General features: G+C 38.0%; 1 protein-coding gene across 1 annotated transcript in view; it reads left to right on the top strand.

The window, feature by feature from the left end:
• Positions 1-20,039, top strand: part of hth (Meis homeobox homothorax) — a 347,668-nt gene that overhangs the window by 249,360 nt on the left and 78,269 nt on the right. Inside the window, 1 exon segment of the mRNA XM_089738552.1 lies at positions 5,660-5,736. Coding sequence (XP_089594678.1) covers positions 5,660-5,736 — 77 coding nt within the window.

Raw genomic sequence — 20,039 nt, 5'->3', positions numbered from 1 at the left:
TAATTCTGTTGTCGAAGTAGAATTGATCTTGATAATTCTGTGAACACTTGGGCTTTAATACAGGAAAATGTTCAGACAATGTATCGTTTCCTAATGTATTCCCATCTAAATAGTGTGGTAATAACAATATTGCATCTATTGACAATTTTTTTTTATTTTTTCTATAATTTGTAGCAAACATATAAATTTAAATATCTATTATTCAAGATGTCGTCCGTTTCAACGATCCTCATATACTTGTCGTTATATGGGAGTATCCTTAGCGGAGTCGTATTGTTTCCTATCGTCCTTTAGGCCCAAACGCATTTTCACACATAAACAAGATACAAAATGAATAAACAAAAGTCTCCAAGGGCGCGAGTGGAAGGACACTGCACGTAGGGCTCTGATAGTGCCATCTATCACTGGGCCACATCTCCTCGATAGGGTTAGGGCCACCTTCGTACCTTTATGGGTCCCCGGTGCGACATAAAGGCCCCATATTCGAAGACCCTAGTTTTTTGACGTCTATTTGTGGTCGGCGGAGCCTGTAACGGCTTCAGCTGTCGTAAACTATTCACAGAACTGCTGCGGCGTCGCTAGTGTTAATGCAATATAGATTATCAAACGACGATTCGAACCGTTTCGCTTTTTCTGTGTTGTTTGTTTGCGTTTCCATTGTTTGTTTTGCTCATGCGCGACGACGAAGCTAATGACATAAACTATTTCTACAATAGGAATTGTTCGGAGATTCTAAATCTTACGTCCGAAGCGTGCAGATAAATTTCGAAGCATTACGTCAGTCCTAATACAGAGAAGCCACGAACTAGTTCGTCTGAAGCCAGCTTAAAAATATTTTACACGCTTGTGTTTTTTTTTTGTTTCGATTCACACGAAAAGTCTTGCATAATTTAACGCTCAATCTGAGCGTCGTGTCGTGAAGTCGAAAAATTTAATCCATCACATAGCACACGCTCCCTCCGTGGAATGCTGCTCGGAGTTACAAAACTAAAACATGACGAGGCTTCGTTTGAATGTTCGCGTTTAAATGGTCCCTAATAGGACATCGACGATTTATGGCTTCTATTTCTAACAGTTTTCCATTTTCCCATTAGAGATTGTAACGTTAATGGAAATTATCTTAATATGTATTCTAGGGTCGGAAAATTTTTCAAGCCTTTCCATCGTAATTATAACTACTGTGGCGGGTAGCCATCATACAACGCAAGATATTTGACAGATGCCTGTATCTCACTTACGACTTAAGCTTGCAAGTTAAGCTACAAGTTCCGAACAACAACATTTAATTTTGGACCGTCGGTCTACCGAGCAATATCACCGTCGTTATGGTCGTAATGTTTTTTTTTTTTTTAAAAGACTTCAATCTCGCTTTTTGATTGCGTCCACAAATCGCGAAAATCAAAGAGAATATAATAAATTTCAATCGTCAGTACGATCGCATTAGTTGAGCGTTCATTATTTAATTTAGTTATACCAGCTATCAATTTGTAGTCCAAGTCAGAGACGTAAAGAAAAACAAAAAAAAAAAAACGACCAAAGCAGAAACGCTATGTTTTAAAATTCTCTTTCGTCAGTACACCGCGAGCGAAGCCGGAGCTCCTCCGAGACGAGGCTATGATTTTTATTTTTACGACACGTACGAAAATCACCAAGGCCCTTGAATATATTATTATTGTTATGGCAACACCGAAGTCTGGGAAAAAAAAATATATATCGTGAAATACGTCGCGGTGCGCTCTCGTCGCTAGAATAATGTTCCCTTACGTGTATCATTAGGGAATTTCGGTTCCTGCATGAACCGACGAATGAATATTTTATCGGCTTGTTTTCCTTTAAGTCACATGAAAAATTACTTGTCTCGTTCCGTAGAGGATCGTTTGTTTTTATAAAACGGGTACTGTGAATATTTCATTGTTTAATCATTGAGTAAAAAAAAACAGAGAAGAGTTACAGTGGATCTTTACGCTGCTTGCATAAAGCGCTTGCATGCATTTACTGGTGGTAGGACCTCTTGTGAGTCCGCACGGGTAGGTACCACCACCCTGCCTATTTCTGCCGTGAAGCAGTAATGCGTTTCGGTTAGAAGGGTGTGGCAGCCGTTGTAACTATACTGAGACCTTAGAATTCATATCTCAAGGTGGTTGGCGGCATTTACGTTGTAGAGATGTCTATGGGCTCCAGTACTTAACAACAGGTGGGCTGTGAGCTCCTCCACCAATCTAAGCAATAAAAAAATTTAATAAATAAAATAAAAAAAGTTAAACTCCTAAATGTGGATTAGATATTGTGATTAAATCGCCACACTAATATTCATCCAATAGACTATTGTTATTGTAGTTAAAATACGTACTGCCTTAACATTCAGTGATATAAGGAATAGTCGTTGGTGAAATTAAAAAAAGGAAGGTTTCCGATCCGGATTTCTTCAGGGCTTCAGCTCAATGAGAATCAAGACATTATTCAAGAGTTTCCGGCGAGCCGTTCGAACGTTCCCGCGGTGCCGTAGCGACTATTTACATATTCTCATTCCGCCGCCCCATAGATTTAGGTGCCAACAAATAGATTGTTCCTTCTCCGTGAAGCGAAACAAAATTTATAGTTGCGAAATACGCGCGGTTTTATTTTTCGATTTTTTTTTTGGCCCTGCTCTTGCAGGGTTGAGGACGTAGATAGATAGATAGATGCCCATTCTCTGTGATTTTAGTCGATGTGACGTAGTCCCAAAAATAATTAGCGTAGTAGTGGTAAATAGCGACCCATAGTTTGTAATGTTTTTTGAAAATGATTATGACACCAGTTGAATTAATTTAAACACAAAAATAGTTTTAAATGATACGCTAATTCATTCCCAACATTTGTCTGTCGGTACCAGGAGAACATAACGATCGACAGCCCTATTTACTTTTTCGATTCTCGATTTATCGCAAACTTATACAGGGATATAATCGTGATTTTAATGCGCTCGCGAGATTTACAGCGGTCGGACGATCGCAGCCGGATTGCTTTCGAGAAATTTGATAACTCTATACTGTTTATGACGCCCTCGTGCATACGCCGTGAGGGAAACCGCGTTTTACTTGTAAATAAATATCCCTTTCGTGGCTGTATCTTCACGACCACCTGCAATGCGAAGGATAAGCAGTTTTATCGTAATTTACTTAACAATATTTAGAGTAATTCCAAAATAATGTGTAAACTAGCTTTTGCCCGCGACTTCGTCCACGTGGAATAAGTCCACAAATAATGTTTTATTTTAGAACAAATTTGGTTAGCATAAAAAACGTTATAGTGAGCCAACCTTAACATATAGACATATGCTGTCGCGGACTTTTTTTTAGATCTTTTAAAGAGGAACAATTCTGTCATACATTATTTTAGCAAAACTTTAACCGTTTCTGCAGCGCACGCAGCGGCAGCTCTCAAAACGAAAAAATAACCCCGATTTTGAAACATTCCTTATTGGTGCTCCGCTTGTATTGGTCTTAGCGTGATGGTATATGGCCTATAGCTTTCCTCGATAAATTCCCTATCTAACACTGAAATAATTTTTCAAATCGGATCAGTAGTTCCTGAGATTAGCGCGTTCAAACAAACAAACTCTTCAGCTTTAAAATATTAGTATAGATAACAAAATAAATTGTCATAAAGAAAGATTTGATAATTCTTTAATCTGGTTACCGCTTCTCGTAAAAGGCAACAGTATATATTGTGAAGAAAAAGTCCACAAACGGGTCGAGTCTTGCGCGGCGGTCAAATACCTTTGTCATTCAATAAAAATGAACTAAACAGCGCAACGACGGGTCCCGTTATACAAAAATCAAAGATGTTTCTCGTGTTTTTGCCTACGCCGTTAATAAGCTTCATAAATTTTCGATATATATAAAACTTAACTCTTTTTGGAGGTCGCAAAAAACGCACGTCGGATAACGAAAAAGTTGAATTGCATTATCGATAAAATGTATTTGATTTCTCGTTTCTTGTGTTTTTTTGTGTGTTTGATTGATACGAAAGGAGACGGCGAACGTTTATGGATGAATTGATGTATGTTTTAGTATACATGAGGCCATTCGATTTCTGATTAATTCCTTTTGAAAATTGTCTTAACTGCCCGCCGATGGATGTAAACGCTGCGCTCCGGTCATGAGCTAGAAGTCTCAATTTCGCTGGGGTAAAGGCTTGCTCAGCGGCAGAAATAATCTAATTGGTCAAAGTGTACCCGTACCGAGATCCCAAGCCGATTTTGTTTGTGCTTTGAGCAATCAGTACATAAATAAGCAAACACACAATTTTGTCTTCTGTCAATCGATTTTCTTTTTATTTTGGAAAAAGTATTTTTTTTTTATCAAGGTGTAAAAAGCTATTGATATCTACTTTGATAAATACGACAGTGAAATCGACTTACAATTTGTGGACCACAAACTGATTTCTATTTGGAAATAATGCGATCAAAACCGCGGGGTACATTTAGTATCATATGTAGTTTGCCAATTTCGGACACGTCTTTCAAAGCTTTCATAGAGACAAACAGTTTACAAATGTATGACGACCGATTCATGAATCATAAAAAATAATAAATAAATTTCTGCATTTATACAATAGTACTTAAAAAGTTAACATCATCAAAATTTTAAAAACTATTTGAGCGTTTATCTCTATTGCGATGAAAATACTGATCATCAAAGACACCTGATAGTCTACGCTGCGCCTTAGTCAACGCCTCGCGTGTATAATGTACAACATATCAGTTTCCACGTGTGACGCGCCTTATCTCGGAACTTCGTAAGCAATCTGATACTTGGAACGATGTTTTGGTTTCAAAACTATCCAAAAAATCTTCTTGTGTGCAATACGTGATAGTATCCTGTGGTAAAGCGATTTTTATTTTTTATTGTATATGTAGGTATATACATAATAATTATAGTTGATTTTAAAAACTAATTTGAAGTAACCACAAATAAAAAAAGCGTCATTGTGTGGACTTTTTCCGTCTCACGATACCAAATTGACTTATCGTCAAACGTATCATTTTATTTCGTTACAATAAACATCCCTACACAAACTCCTACATAAAATAATAATTCAAATCAAAACAAAATTGTGCGTCTCGGCTCACCCTTAAAAGAATTAGCTGGGGATTCGCGAACCCGGATAAAAAAAAAGTTAATAATTTACCGTGCTACCTGCGGCCGAGGTACCAGCCTGACATAAAGTGAAGGAGGTCTCCGGAGGCCAAGCGCACGCCAAAAACCAATAACATTAGGACGTACGTGCCTCGACGTTATGTTGCCCTGGTACACGAGCTGACAAAAATATCTATTTTCATAGTCACAGCTTTTTATTTATTGCTTAGATGGGTGGACGAGCTCACAGCCCACCTGGTGTTAAGTGGTTACTGGAGCCCATAGACAACTACAACGTAAATGCGCCACCCACCTTGAGATATATGTTCTAAGATCTCAGTATAGTTATAACGGCTGCCCTACCCTTCAGACCGAAACACATTACTGCTTCACGGCAGAAATAATTAGGGCAGTGGTACCTTCCCGCGCGGACTCACAAGAGGTCCTACCAGTAAAAAATAAACTTTATTTATCTGTTTACTTTCTTACTTTTTTTTGTTTAAGAAACTTTTCTAATATATTTTATCTGATTGTTTCAGCATCCGTACCCTTCTGAAGACCAAAAGAAACAATTAGCACAGGACACAGGGTTAACAATACTACAAGTAAATAACTGGTGAGTCATTTCAAATTTGTTGTTCAAAATTTACTTCGTAAGGGTTCAAATTTATAGGTTTTCAAAAAATATTTTCATAAAATATGTGCGAATAAAAAGCTATCTACCTCTGAATGAAAATTAAGCAAAGAAATCTTAATGTGACCAAATATCAAACCTTATTGTTATCATTAAAACTAATACAGTTGGGAGGGCAAACAGTATTTGAAACTTCGGAAATAATATACCCGATATATCGGAATCAATAAAAGTGAAGAAGATACAAATATTTATTTACTATCTACTTTTTTTAAATTAAATTATCTTTAAATTCGTTTTTACATCACACGATTCTCGTGCATTGCCTATCAATTGGTATACGAATAATGTAATAATAATTGAATCTCTCCGTACATTTCTGTCAGTACTTACATTTGAATAAGTCTGGTATACGTTCTACAGATAACAATAAAAACATAGTTTTACAGTTCGAGATGTGAACGCAGCGTTAAATATAGATGATAATGCGCCCAGTTATCTATAAAAGTCGGTTGTAAACTGGTCCGATTTCGCGAGTTTGGTCGCACGCGATTTCTCGATAAGCGAATTGGTCTATAGATTGCTCAGAAATTTCTAGAATGAGTTAAAAAAAAAAATATTAAAATATCGTTATATAGAAAAATCCGTTTTCGATTAGTTAGTTGCTTGAGTGAAATTCTATAAAAATGACACCGCTTTTTTGCTAATTAACATACGTATTTACAAAGAATACATTGAATATTTCACGATACAATAAAGAGGATATGGATAAAAGATGAACAATTGAACGTATTAGAGACGCATCAAATTTAATATACCTGCTTCTGGTTCAAAATAATATATTAGCGTTTTTCTAAATTTCATTTGAAAAGGGTGAATTGGCTGACCATGGAATGTTCTCGAAGAAGAAACGTAAAATTCAATAACTTGTTCTTTAAGAAATATTTAAAATAGCATCTATGCAAAAACCGTAATGAGCTTCCAGCACAATATCATAGTTCACTCGAGGACGTCGATGTAGATGTTCTTCAAAGGCTTGTGGAGAATACTTAACAGTAGGCAGCGGCTTGGCTCCGCCCCTGGCATTGCTGAAGTCCATGGGCGACGGTAACCACTCACCATCAGGTGGGTCGAATGCTGCCTACAAGGGCAATAAATAAATAGAAGATCGCCCGTGATACAGGTCTCAAGTATAGTTACAAGTATAATTACAGTTCTCCATCTTATCCCACTGGGTGGAGTCGACATAGTTAATTTTTCTCTTCGATTCTCTTCTATCAGCCGTCATCTCAACACTCCCTCTCTCTCGTATCGTCATTCACACACTCCATCCATGTCTTCTTCGGTCGACCTCTTCCCCCTTTACCTTGCACTACCATTTCCATACATCTCCTAGTCACATACATCTTCTCTCTACGCGTCACATGTCCATACCATGCTAATCTTGAGCATATTTTAAACTGATTTTTTTACTAGGTGATGTTTTTGTGGTCTCAAAAGTCTACGCAATCCTATCCCGCCATTATCAGTTTCAATGCGTGGCAATAAAATAAGATGCCGCTGACCTCCTTGACTCTGTCGTCACAACGCCTCTATACGAACCCACGCGTCTCAGGACAAGCATTTCCTTAAGAAGTTTCATAAGAAGGTTCAGAAAAGCTGACATTGAATAAATTAAAAACTTCTATTTTTAATCTCAACGAAGCCGGTCAGTATTTCCTTTGGATCCAAGTATAACAATGAATAGAATTGTCTGACTTGTCGTATTCCTAAAACGTACATAAATACAAAACACCAAGAAAACATTGTAACTATTAAAACAAAATGATGTCAAATAATAACAAAACTACTCAAGTATCGATATTATAATTATTGACTGTCTATCGTTAATGGAGTTTATTTAATAATCAGTTTGATGATACCACTAAATACTCACAGGTTAGTGTCGTAGTACGAGATGTGAGCTACAGATGCATCGCTCTGCAGATAAATAAATTAAGGGCCTTTGACAGTTTTTAATTAAAGATTCAGTTTTGAGTCTTTCAAAATTCATACAGTTCTGTCATTGTGCATCGCAATAAATATATTAAAATATGGCCAAACGCTAACATTAATATCCAATTAGTAAACAGAAATTATAAGAAAAAACAAATCGTCACTAAATACACGTTAAAGACATAAATCGTAGTATAAATATTACAAGAACAGTTATTTTAATTATATTCGTAATTATAAGATATTTACACGTGTATTGTTTTAAGGTGAACTACTCTGACTGAACAATATGTCGTTTAGGTTTTAAGTGCTCTTCGGATACCGAGGTATGATTATACAATTTCAAGAAGTACCCACTCATATTTATATTGACTGCGTCTCTTCGTAATCAGGATAACAAAAATTCATAGGATTTTGTTATGTTTAATAAAGTTAGGCAAATTTAAAACATAGCTTTTTATTGACCTAACTCGAGTATAAGCGATTTCAAAATATGTACATAATGTTCTATTCGCACTATTATCTATCAGTGAGTAGATTAAAAATTGTCAAGATTGTTGGCCAATTAAAAACGTACATACATATCTGAGCAGGTCGCACCCAGGAATTTAAAATCACGAAAATTTGCGGCTTCGTTGCTTTATTTATTCGAGAACTTTCCTTCGTAAGTTGTTCAATCGATTGAGTTTTAACTTTTGTTGTCATTTTAAAAGCAAGGAGTTTTTTTACAGCACCATCTACATACGTGGGATAGGTCGCGCGAAATTAATTTCAACATATGGGTGAATGTTACACATCAAATCGCAGTCACTGTATAAAAATAATAAACAAGCTATCTTCAAATAATGCATATTGTCCTTTCATGACCATTGGCCACAACGTATGCAATCCTGGAATACCCTGAAACTTATCATATAATCCCTATATTAAGCTTATTACTACTAAGGCAAAACATCACCAAAATCTTACGACGTTAGTAAATACAACTCAAACAACTTTCAAATATCTCAAAGCGATTTAAAACTCAAATATAGCGTAGCATCAAATATTGACTACGACAAGACCCTAAACAAAATACTGTAATGATAATAATGAATTCCTTCAAAGTTGATTAGCATTGAAATTGGAAAGGCAGAGCTAATGATTCGTATAGCACCTCAGGGCGGTGTGTCATTATGGGAAATATTACACCTCTCGTATTGACGTGAATGACGGAAGAAAGCTATGTAATGGATAAGACTATTGACCCGGATACAGTCTAAAAGTTTATTAAGCGTGCTTTCATTTAATGTTAAGAATGTGATCTTTACAGATAATGGACATGGCTAGCTAGATAATTAAGCACATTCCACATGTTGATGACTGAATATTTATCATAACATATTATTATTTAGTATTATGTTTCAAAAAAAAATTAATGACTTTATTTACGAAAAAAAAAAGCTCGGATGGGTGGACGAGCGATGATAAGTGGTTATCGAAGCCCATAGACATCTACAACGTAAATGCGGCCACCTATCTTAAGACATGAGTTCTAAGGTCTCAGTATAGTTACGACGGCTGCCCCACCCTTCAAACCGAACTGCATTACTGCTTCACTGCAAAAATAGGCATGATGGTGGTACCTACCCGTGCGGACTCACAAGAGGTCCTACCACCAGTAATAACGCAAATTATAATTTTGCGGGTTTGATTTTTATTACACGATGTTATTCCTTCACCGTGGAAGTCAATCGTGAACATTTGATGAGTACGTATTTCATTAGAAAAATTGGTACCCGTCTGCGGGATTCGAACATCGGGCATCGCTCAACACGAATACACCGGACGTCTTATCCTTTAGGCCACGACGACTTCAATATATTTCTCAACTATAAACTTTTGATTGGTAGATTAATACATTTCTGGAAAGAATGTTACCAGGTGAAATTTGCTTTCGACTGACAGATAATCTTTTGATTACTTAAGGTTGTCACATACTTATTTTTTTTCTCTAATTATGGCTGAAAAATATTAGGACGTCTCATCTAATTTTTGTTACTCAATATTTTCTATTCAAAAACACTTTTCATGTACCACGTCTCTGCGTAACTCTTATAAAGTTATGCGCGCCGTGTACTAACGCATACACGTCTACGACTGACAGGGTCGTAGGTCAGATGCTATTGTCTCCCCAACCTCTTCCTCGTTCCTGGGCGCTTGGTACCGCTACGTAATTATGGACGTATAATTAACGAACATTCGTATTTAGTTTTCATCGAGCAAAGTCATCGTCTATTCTTTAACCAACTTTACTGGTGGTGGGACGTCTTGTGAGTCCGCACGGGTAGGTACCACCGCCCTTTATATTTCTGTCGTGAAGCAGTAATGCGTTTCGGTTTGAAGGGTGGGGCAGCCGTTGTAACTATACTTGAGACCTTAGAACTTATATTTCAGGGTAGGTGGCGCATTTACGTTGTAGATATCTATGGGCTCCAGTAACCACTTAACACCGGGTGGGCTGTGAGCTCGTCCACCCATCTAAGCAATAAAAAAATACATATATGGCACAGAGCCTTTTTTAGATGTCTAGCTCTATTAAAACTTTTGCGTAGTCAACTCGATTTATGTTGAATGAATATTGGCAGTAGTTGGGCGGACAGGCTCACTTACAGTTCAGTGCTACCGTCGCCTTACCAAAGACATTATATGATGATACTCAATACAGGAAGTCAAAGTTTCAATTCTATTGCATATCGGCTGTCTAGTCAAACCCGAGCGTAGGTAGACTTCGCGGCGGAAATAGGCAAGATGGTTCTACCTGTATTGGCTGACAGCATACCTTCTAACTACCAACAAACTATTTAACGATCGCATTCTGTATTACTACGTAGTATAAAACAAGGTCGCTTTCTCTGTCCCTATATCTGTCTGTCCCTATGTATGCTTAAATCTTTAAAACTACGCAACGGATTTTGATGCGGTTTTTTTTTAATAGATACAGTGATTGGAGAGGTAGGTTTATATGTATAGTAACATCCATTATATAGTGGAGAAATCAATAATAAATGACAGTTTCCGAAGCGAAGCGAGGGCGGATCGCTAGTTTTTTATAAATACATGTAGACAAGTACAAAACAGGTCAAATTTATTTCCTCGTCAGCTTAGTAGCAAATTCCATATTACCTTCTTGTTTAGTAAATTTTGTATTAACTTTTTTTTTTCTTTGAAATATTAATCTAAATTAAAAGATTTTAGATGTAAAATTAATCTACATTTTATTTTAGTACTAATCGACACGGAATGATGACATTGTAGATTGATACACAGCCATAAATTTCCTATACACTAATATCAACTCATGCGAATTATACCAATTAGACTATAAGCGCTTTATTAGAAAATCACTTCACGCCTACAAAGCGATCCGAAAAACGTTAAATATTTAACATTCGGTCCCCCCAAAACAACGTTCCGATTAAACTATTAAGGGATAATCAAAAAAGGCTCTCCGAATCAAAAATTCATTGTTATCCCTCACGAGCGAAGCTCATTTTTAGCTAAAACCATTAGAAAGGGTTACTGTTACCTCATCCCCTTGTATAAACAGGTGGCGGTTTCACTTGATCATCCCTCTTGGTCGCCATGATGTCTAAAGATTATTGGATATTCCTTTTAAAAAAATATTTGTGGCTTAATGGCTATTAAACACGGTATTTTCAATCGATGCCGTTTTTAAATAGTACACAAGCACGTAAGCAATATAAAATGAAGACCAGACGATTTTATTTTTTTGCGTTTGTTCTTCTATTGGGCTGTGTTGTTCGTACCTATTTCTCTCACTGAGCAAGTCATCCGTGAGCGTAGATACAGCCGTTATTAGAATTGTCATTTTACTGGTGGTAGTGTGGCAGGTAGCCATCATACAACGCAAGATAATTGACAGATGCCTGAATCTCGCTTACGACATTTTCAAGATAAAGCGCATATATACAAGTTCCGAACAACAACATTAGGACCGTCGGTCTACCGAGCAAATAACATCCGGCTCGGTGGAAGATCTTCTCTTTGTCGTATATTCCTACAGTAGGACCTCTTGTGAGTGCGCAGGAGTAGGTACCACCACCCTGCCTATTTCTGCCGTGAAGCAGTAATGCGTTTCGGCTTGAAGAGCGGGGCAGCCGTTGTAACTATACTGAGACCTCTTAGAACTCATATCTGAAGGTAGGTGACAACATATACAGCATATACTGAAGGTGGTTGAAAGGGTAGGGCGACCGTTGTAACTATACTGAGAACAAACTATACCTTAGAACTTATATCTCAAGCTGGATGGCGCATTTACGTTGTAGATGTCTATGGGTTCCAGTAAGCACTTAACACCACGTGTGCTGTGAGCTTATCCACCCATCTAAGGTTTTTTTTTAAACGTAATTTCTCAAAGGTGTTAATCACGTTGTGTTATTTGTTGACGACAGCGAATCAATCTCGCGCTGTCTCCAAGACCAAACGGCTCCCATGACAACCGGCGTCTGTTGTCCTTTGAATTTCTATTTCTCGGCGAAACCGTGTATTGTTTATAATCCTTTATTATCCTTCTGTCTCCGTCTTTCGTGGTAGCCCCAGCGTGCACTCCGGAGACTCGTGCAAAGAATAAATATGTGATCAGTATGGAAGGCGGGGTTTGATGTCTAATCAATGATTGTATTACAACACATTAGCCTAATCGTTTTTGATATTTGTTACATACATTATTCATAAAGATAACTAACTGTTTAGTTTCTAATTTAATTGTTGATAATATTTGCGGATAATAACATGTACTTTTAGGTTAGGAATATTGTGTTCTTTTTTTTATAATAAATTAATTTAATTGTATTGTGTATTATAAGTTACTAGACGATGACCGGTTTCTTTTTTGATAACGCCATCTTGTGTTGTGTCTTGAAAGCGGTTAGTTGCCCTCAATTAAGAAAAATTGTATTATTATTCGCCAATAGATGTCGGGAAGAATTGCTTATTGAAAACGCGAATAAAACAACATTTTCTGAAAATAAATCGTAGCTAGATCGATTTATCGCCTCCGAAATTCCCTGTACCTATACTAAATTTTATGAAAATCGTTGGAGCCGTTTCCGAGATTCAAATTATATATATATTAATATACAAGAATTGCTCGTTTAAAGGTATAAGATTTTAGGACGCTAAATGATTTCGTTGTTAGATTCGTCTATGGGAGGCTCTCTGTTGTACTTTTACGTCTTCTGCAAATTATGGAGAAGTTATTATCAACGTCATTGTGATGAGCGTTCCACAGATTTTTAACCGACTTCAAAAAAAGGAGGAGGTTCTCAATTCGACTTTGTTTTTTTTATGTTTGTTTCCTCATAACTGTTGACTGGGTGAATCGATTTTGACGATTCTTCTTTTATTAGTAAGCTGGCGCTTCCCGTGTGGTCCCGTTTCAATTTAGTCCAGTTCTGATAATGGTATCCATTAGAAAACTATATAAGTTTTAAATTTGCATTAAATACCTGCGCGACAAATAAATGAATAACTCAATACCACGCCAACCGTTTTCGATGATTATTGTTTTTAGTGTATATTAATTTGTTTTGGAATATCTTTTGTTTTTTATATTTGAAGTCGATTTTTGTTAAAGCATGTCTATTTACAATTATTTTTATTACATTACATGAGTCGATGAGCCCCAAGTCCGCTGATGATAAATGGTTATCGAATGCAGTGGATGTTTGAGATGGTTTGCAATACGGCTATATTTACCCTTCAGATCAGAACGCGTGAATATTTCGACACAAGAATGGGTAAGACGCACCCACCCATACAGCCTTACAATGCTCCTTATTATGAGCAAACAAGAAATTAAAGGTAATACTAATTGAGGGAATGTATGTATGTATGTACGTAGTCACTATATGCCTTCGTAGGGTGCTGGAATTCTTCGGATATATTGCTCGTAAAGAGGGTCACAATCTAGAAAAGCTGATGGTGACAGGAAAGGTAGATGGCAAACGTCCCAGATGAAGCAGTCCCACGAGATGGTCGGACCAAATACGATCTTCTCTAAACATAAACTTCCACAATGCCCTTCATGAAGCTAAGGATCGCAGCAGATGGAGGGAAATCGTACGGGAGAAACTGATGCAGCGGGGGAGTCACGACCCTCAGTAATGAGGAAAACGACGCGAGGAGGAGGATGTAGTAATGGGATGAATATAGGCTAGATCTACTAGGTACATTCTGATGCGTAGTTGGACTGCCAAATAGTGTGATTTCTTTGAACCGATCACCGATAGCCATGTTCCTTTAGACCACATGATGCGTTTTATGATCTTATGAGGTCCTTCTTCAAACGACATCTGGCAAAAGCCTGGCAAAAATACGTTTCAAGCAAATAGAAGAAATGTGAGTAAAAAATCTGTACTATTAAATGTATAGTGATAAAGCATTGCAGTTCTAAACCAACATCAGTTAATTATCGTCCTGAGGAAATTATCTCAGCGTCGAGCAAAACTTCACCAGTCGGCCGAAAATAACATTGATGCAAATGTCCCCGTAACTACGTAACTCGATTCCGCAAAGTCCTATCTCTGTCGGATCGAATTGTAGCTGCCTTCGTCCTCTCGCACTTAAGACATTTCGTTATTGAACCCCCTATATAATTGCCATTGTATAGAGATGCAAATTCGGCCAAGAATGAGCGAAACGAGAATCGTCACCGCCTCGCATTGTTGCTATCCTGGTACATGTAATTGATAAGGCGTAAGTAATTTGAATTTTAAATTTTATCTCTCACGGGTAATGAATGGATTCTCCTACTGTTTTACAATTCCATTATCGGATCCTCGCTTTAGAAATAAAATGTATTGGCGAATGGAAATTTCTGAATTGACATTGAATAACGGAGACGTCTTGTGGGACAGATTGATGCTGTGCGTACCACAGGTGTATCGGTTAAAAGCTCTTTGACATATGTTCGGTGTAACAATGACTAAACAACTTAGCAACAATAACGCATCCGGTGCTTTTACTTAATATTGTACTCAAGCAGGGAGATATCTGTTACCGCAGAAGTCGGATCCAGTCCTCGCGACTGTAACACTCATTATTAATAACTAATATTTTTAAACATAGAACATAACTGACACTAGTCAATATGCCTTGAGCTCAACATTTATTTACTCAACATCAATTATTTGTGAGCTCAAACACCAACTCTAGAGTAAAGCGGGCATTTAAGGGTTGATTCATAATATAAATATCATTCGAATCCCAACCCGTAGGTGTACCAGCGTCATGTATAGGCTCTACGGCGTGCGATCCTTAGCCTATTCTAGTACGTCCCTGGCTTGCTTCCTCTCTTGAGCTCATGATGCTAATCGCGGTGAGATCTTCAGCGCTGCCCAACTACAGCGTCTTATGTGGTTCACTTAGTTTATTGGTAGCGTTAACTAGAGAAGCTATTCAAAACGTGGTTTCGACATAATCTAGACTCTACGAGTACATCATTTTCGCGCAATCAAACTTTCCGAAATTTGACACTCGTAAACTTCATAATTTTTGTAGGCAGCGGCTTGGCTCTGCCCCTGGCATTGCTGAAGTCCATGGGCGACGGTAACCACTCACCCTCAGGTGGGCCGTATGGTCGTCTGCCTACAAGGGCAATAAAAAAAAAATAAAAAAAAAATGATCATTTGATTTTCGTCTAATTTTCTAACATGATTCAAACCAAATATTATACATATTAATGGACTCGTTTTCGAGAAACTGCTCCTATGTAAACGGGCCCTAATTCAGCAGTCATCATAGAATAATACATGAGGTGCACACGCAGACACGACACGTGGAATCTGAATATGTGATGAGACGCTGATGGATAAAGTTTTGTATGTTCGCACGTAATGCGCATTTTTATGCAATCGCTGTTTGAATACGATTGTTTTTCAGACGCTCTCTCGGATACTTTTGACGATGGTATTAAACTTTGTCCCGAACCAGAGATCCAATAGCCTCACTCAACTCCCTCACTTCTCGCACCTTTATGAACTTGCTTTTATATATGAAATACGGGCACACACACAAAAATATGTCGGAGACGGTCATTAGTTTAGTAGCTAAACGAAACGCAGCACGATTCCCGAGAGATGGCAGCACGGTTGCGGCATCGTCAGAACTTTGCTAACTTCGTGCTACGACAGAGCCTAGCCAATGGAGGCGCGTAGACGCCATCACACTTACCAACCAGCCTTCTTGAAGAGCGGTGCCTCCGTCCTAAGAACTGTCATACGTTTCGTCTGCTAAGCTCGATCACCCTATTCGCCCCTATGATGTCTGACGATGGTGTTAATAATTTTGGCATCTCCGACGAATATATATCATACGTTTTTCTAGATAATATGTGCACACATTTAAATTTATTCAAAAGCTTAGAGTTAACATAAAACAACGCGGATAGCAATTTAATTACGTTTGTCTTAAGAAATTGTTTAGATTATAAACAGTTCAAGTCTAAGAGTATATTAAACATGTTTGATTAAGGTTTAAGATAAATAACTAAAAAATAACACTGGTGGTAGGACATGTTGTGAGTCCGCGCAAGGGTAGGTACCACAACCCAACCTATTTCTGCCGTGAAGCAGTAATGCGTTTCGGTTTGAAGGGTGGGGCAGCCGTTGTAACTATACTGAGACCTTAGAACTTATATCTCAAGGTGGGTGGCGCATTTATGTTGTAGATGTCTATGGGCCTTACCACTTACCCATCTAAGCAATAAAAAAATAAGGAAGTGTAATCTCAGAGAGTACAACCAGGTTTCTAGTAGTGGTGATGGTGTCGGCACTGGTGGTACTGCAGAAGTAGGAAAGTGTTCTAACAATTGACATTCATAACGCAGAATAATAAATTCGGCGGCTTTCAACTTTATTCCACAATGTTAAAGCTTCGCGCAATTCGTTTGTGAACACGTAATATTGGGTTCATATTTATTTTAAAAAAAAAACTACAAATTAGTGCCTGACCACCCCAGGTCTTGCCCACTAACATAGCTGTGTGTATTAAGTCCTTTTTTCTTAAGTCCTTGTTATAATGATACAAAAAAAAACACCCAATTTTTTTTATATATTTCCCTAATTCTAGGCAATTTTTTTTAGCTTTCGCAACATTAACTCAACTAAGCCATACTATCACAAAACAGGTCTATATATAATATATACAATTAACGTTATAGTATATTGGCAATCAAACGTAATCTCGACTGGATAATCCACAGTCGCTACACGACACGACAAATCCTGCTCTACACTGTAATGTGACCAAGCCTTAGGTGAGGAAGCAGGACAAATTAATTTACTGCTTTTAAAACTTAAAATGCTAACTGCATTTTGCTATTCCTGTTTTTCGCCTAATGGCTGGCTACCTTTCGACTTTAATTATAGCGTTTAATATAAATTATAAAATGAACATGAAAAATGCAAAATATTAAATTCTGTTCAACTTCATCAAGTACCTACATAACTTGAAATGATTTTTTGTGTGTTTGTTTGTTTGTCCTTTGGCACGTGGCTTATTCGATTAACTTGCATTAATTATTGGCACTGTCATAGTAGCAGTGATACGTATAATAGGTAGCGCTCGTGTTGATATCGCATACACATAAAACAGATTTATCTAAAATGGTCAGGTTTTTCTTAATCAGGTCCTAAAAGTGAAAGTCTAAAAATAATCCGACGCGTGGTCACCCTACTGGGCCACGTTAGGACAGTGTCCGTTCTGAGACTATTGTTCCTTTGTGCGCCATGGATACCATGATTAGTTGGAGTGGTTCGCCGTTGTTGTGGATCGTTCACTTCCAGCTCACTAGACATTGATATACACCCTGTATATATATACAATGCTCCCGAAAAATAAGGTAGCCTATAGTGTTTCGTTTTATCTAGATTTTTCGTTGTACAGAAACCCGTAAACTTGAATACCACGCCAACTTTGAGACATGAGGTTGAAGCCTCAAATCTATGGACCAATTATTTATACGAGTGATTTTAGTAATTTACTAATATCCCTATTAAAATTATCATCCATATAAAAACATCAAATCGCTATCTCTTAAATGGATTTGACAGGAGCTCCACATCAACTGACTTGCCTCTCTATGCTAAGAACATCATCTGATCTTCTTTGGACATAAAATACAATGAAATATGTAAGAATTGGAGATACAGTTGGTCGTGGGACAGAGGAAGGGAAAGTACTCCAAGAGGCGAGCTCCAACGAGCTCCAACTCCATCCTCCAATCAGGATGGTCTCAAAGTATTGTAGAGACAACACGAGAAACTCTACAACGACCTATTAAACTGGAGCGAAACAGGAGACAGATGTAGAAGAGAAATGGTAACAAACCATATATGCTCACGATTCTCATTAGTGGGAGAACAACATAGAAGAAGAAAATTCAAATTATCAAAATGTCTCGGAGTTTGGTTTTGGAACAGCTAATTTAGGTACTTGTCGAAGTCACAGACTCACCCCGTACGGAGAGCATCTGTTCGTAACAAAATTAAGGGTCGCGCAAAGGTCATTCAACTCTTCGCGAATGTAAGTCGCCCCTGCGCTAAGTGGACCTGCCTACCTACAGCAGTGAACCTGCGTCATTCCGGTGATTACGACACCTGCTCAGGAATCGTGTGTTTCTCGTAAGCGGATTAAGCGGGTCGTAAAATAATTACCGTAATTAGTGGCGTGTCGTAATGCAAGGACGAGGACCACAATCCCGCCCACTCTTACCGCGACGCAACGTAGCCAATAATCGGGAAACACTTTCATAGTGATTGATGGAAAACTTCAGGTCCAAATAAAAAAAGACTCAAAAGAGCCGGACCATTGGCTCTGATTCTCCAAGCCCTGATCTCTCGCAACTCACCTTATTATAGTCTTGGCAATTCGCAGGTTTTAAAGAAAAAAAATCGACACTCAAACCACGCGGAATACGCCCTCGATCCGTCCTTAATCAGCTTACATCCAAAACGCTCAACTGGAATACTCTCGTCCTTATTACTAAACAAAAATCCTTCGGTATTAAACCGGAGTGCCGGTTCGCAAGTTGTTTTACTGCTGCCCGGGCTCGTAAACCGCCGGTCTTCAGTGATTCTTGATGGACAATTTGAGAGTTTGTGACGATGTTAAGGGCTGGAGGGGCCTCCGGGGGCCCTTATCTCGGTGCTACGCCGTTGCGGATTTGTTTTACAGTTTTCAAGTTGTAAGTGTTTTGTGAAACGACTCGACGGGAGTTCTGAGGTTTCAATACGAACGTGCTTTACGAGTCGCGATATATTGTATCTTAGACGACAACGGAATAAGGACTTTTACGTAGATAGTTAGAAAATTATTGCACATATAAAAACAAGTATCAGAGCGAATTTAATGCTATTCTTCTTTTAGAAAAACTCACTGTACAATACATCAAAAGTATGTTAAAGATAGGTAGCAATAACCAAAAAAATTTCCACCGTTAACATAACTAATAAACAATAATGGGTAGATAGTGAACAAAAACTTATGGAGAAGAAGAAAAGGCTTGTGGAGAGTATTACTGTAACCAACGGCTTGGCTCTGCCCTTGAGATTGGTTCAGGTGGGCCGTATGCTCGTCTGCCCACATGGGAAATAACAAAAAAAGGAACTAAATGAGCTATAGAAAACTATAGAGCATTATTTACCGGCTTTTGATGGATGTGTTCAATTCTTCACGTCAATCGAACGTACAGTGAACAAGCAAGCAAATGATTCCTTGGTTCATGCAGAAACGGTAAATGAATATAGATTTGTAGCCATCCCGGGCTTCTTTCTCCCCGTTGAACATTTGCAGTAGGTACTAGACCATGAAAATCTCACCTCAACGCACAACAAGTAAGCTAATAACGTTTTGCTTCATGCAAAGGCGGTAAATAAATATGGATTTGTAGCCATCTCGGGCTGCTCCCCGCTGATCATTTGCAGTAGCTAGTATACCATAAAAATCTCCAAACTGCATAAAGGCCCGGTGGAACGTGCGGCTTTAGTGCTCCTTCGGTGCACATTAGACGAGGTGCCGCGCCAGACTCGCGCGACGGAGGGACGTGAGATCATCCGAAAGATTTTATGAAAACATTCGCTAAGCCGAAATTCGTTTAATACGCAAAATATCCTTGTAGTTTACGTGTCTTGAATATTGTCATGTTTGTCCAATTGTCCAATTGAGTTGAAAAGTTGTTCTATTGTTCCCGATTCCGCGAAATTCGTTGTCTTGATGCCATAAAC

The sequence above is a fragment of the Bombyx mandarina genome, chromosome 25, assembly GCF_030267445.1.
Source record: "Bombyx mandarina strain Sakado chromosome 25, ASM3026744v2".
Classification (NCBI taxonomy): Eukaryota; Metazoa; Arthropoda; class Insecta; order Lepidoptera; family Bombycidae; genus Bombyx; species Bombyx mandarina.
The sequence above is the reverse complement of the archived record's forward strand: the minus strand, read 5'-3'. Positions and strand labels throughout refer to the sequence as shown.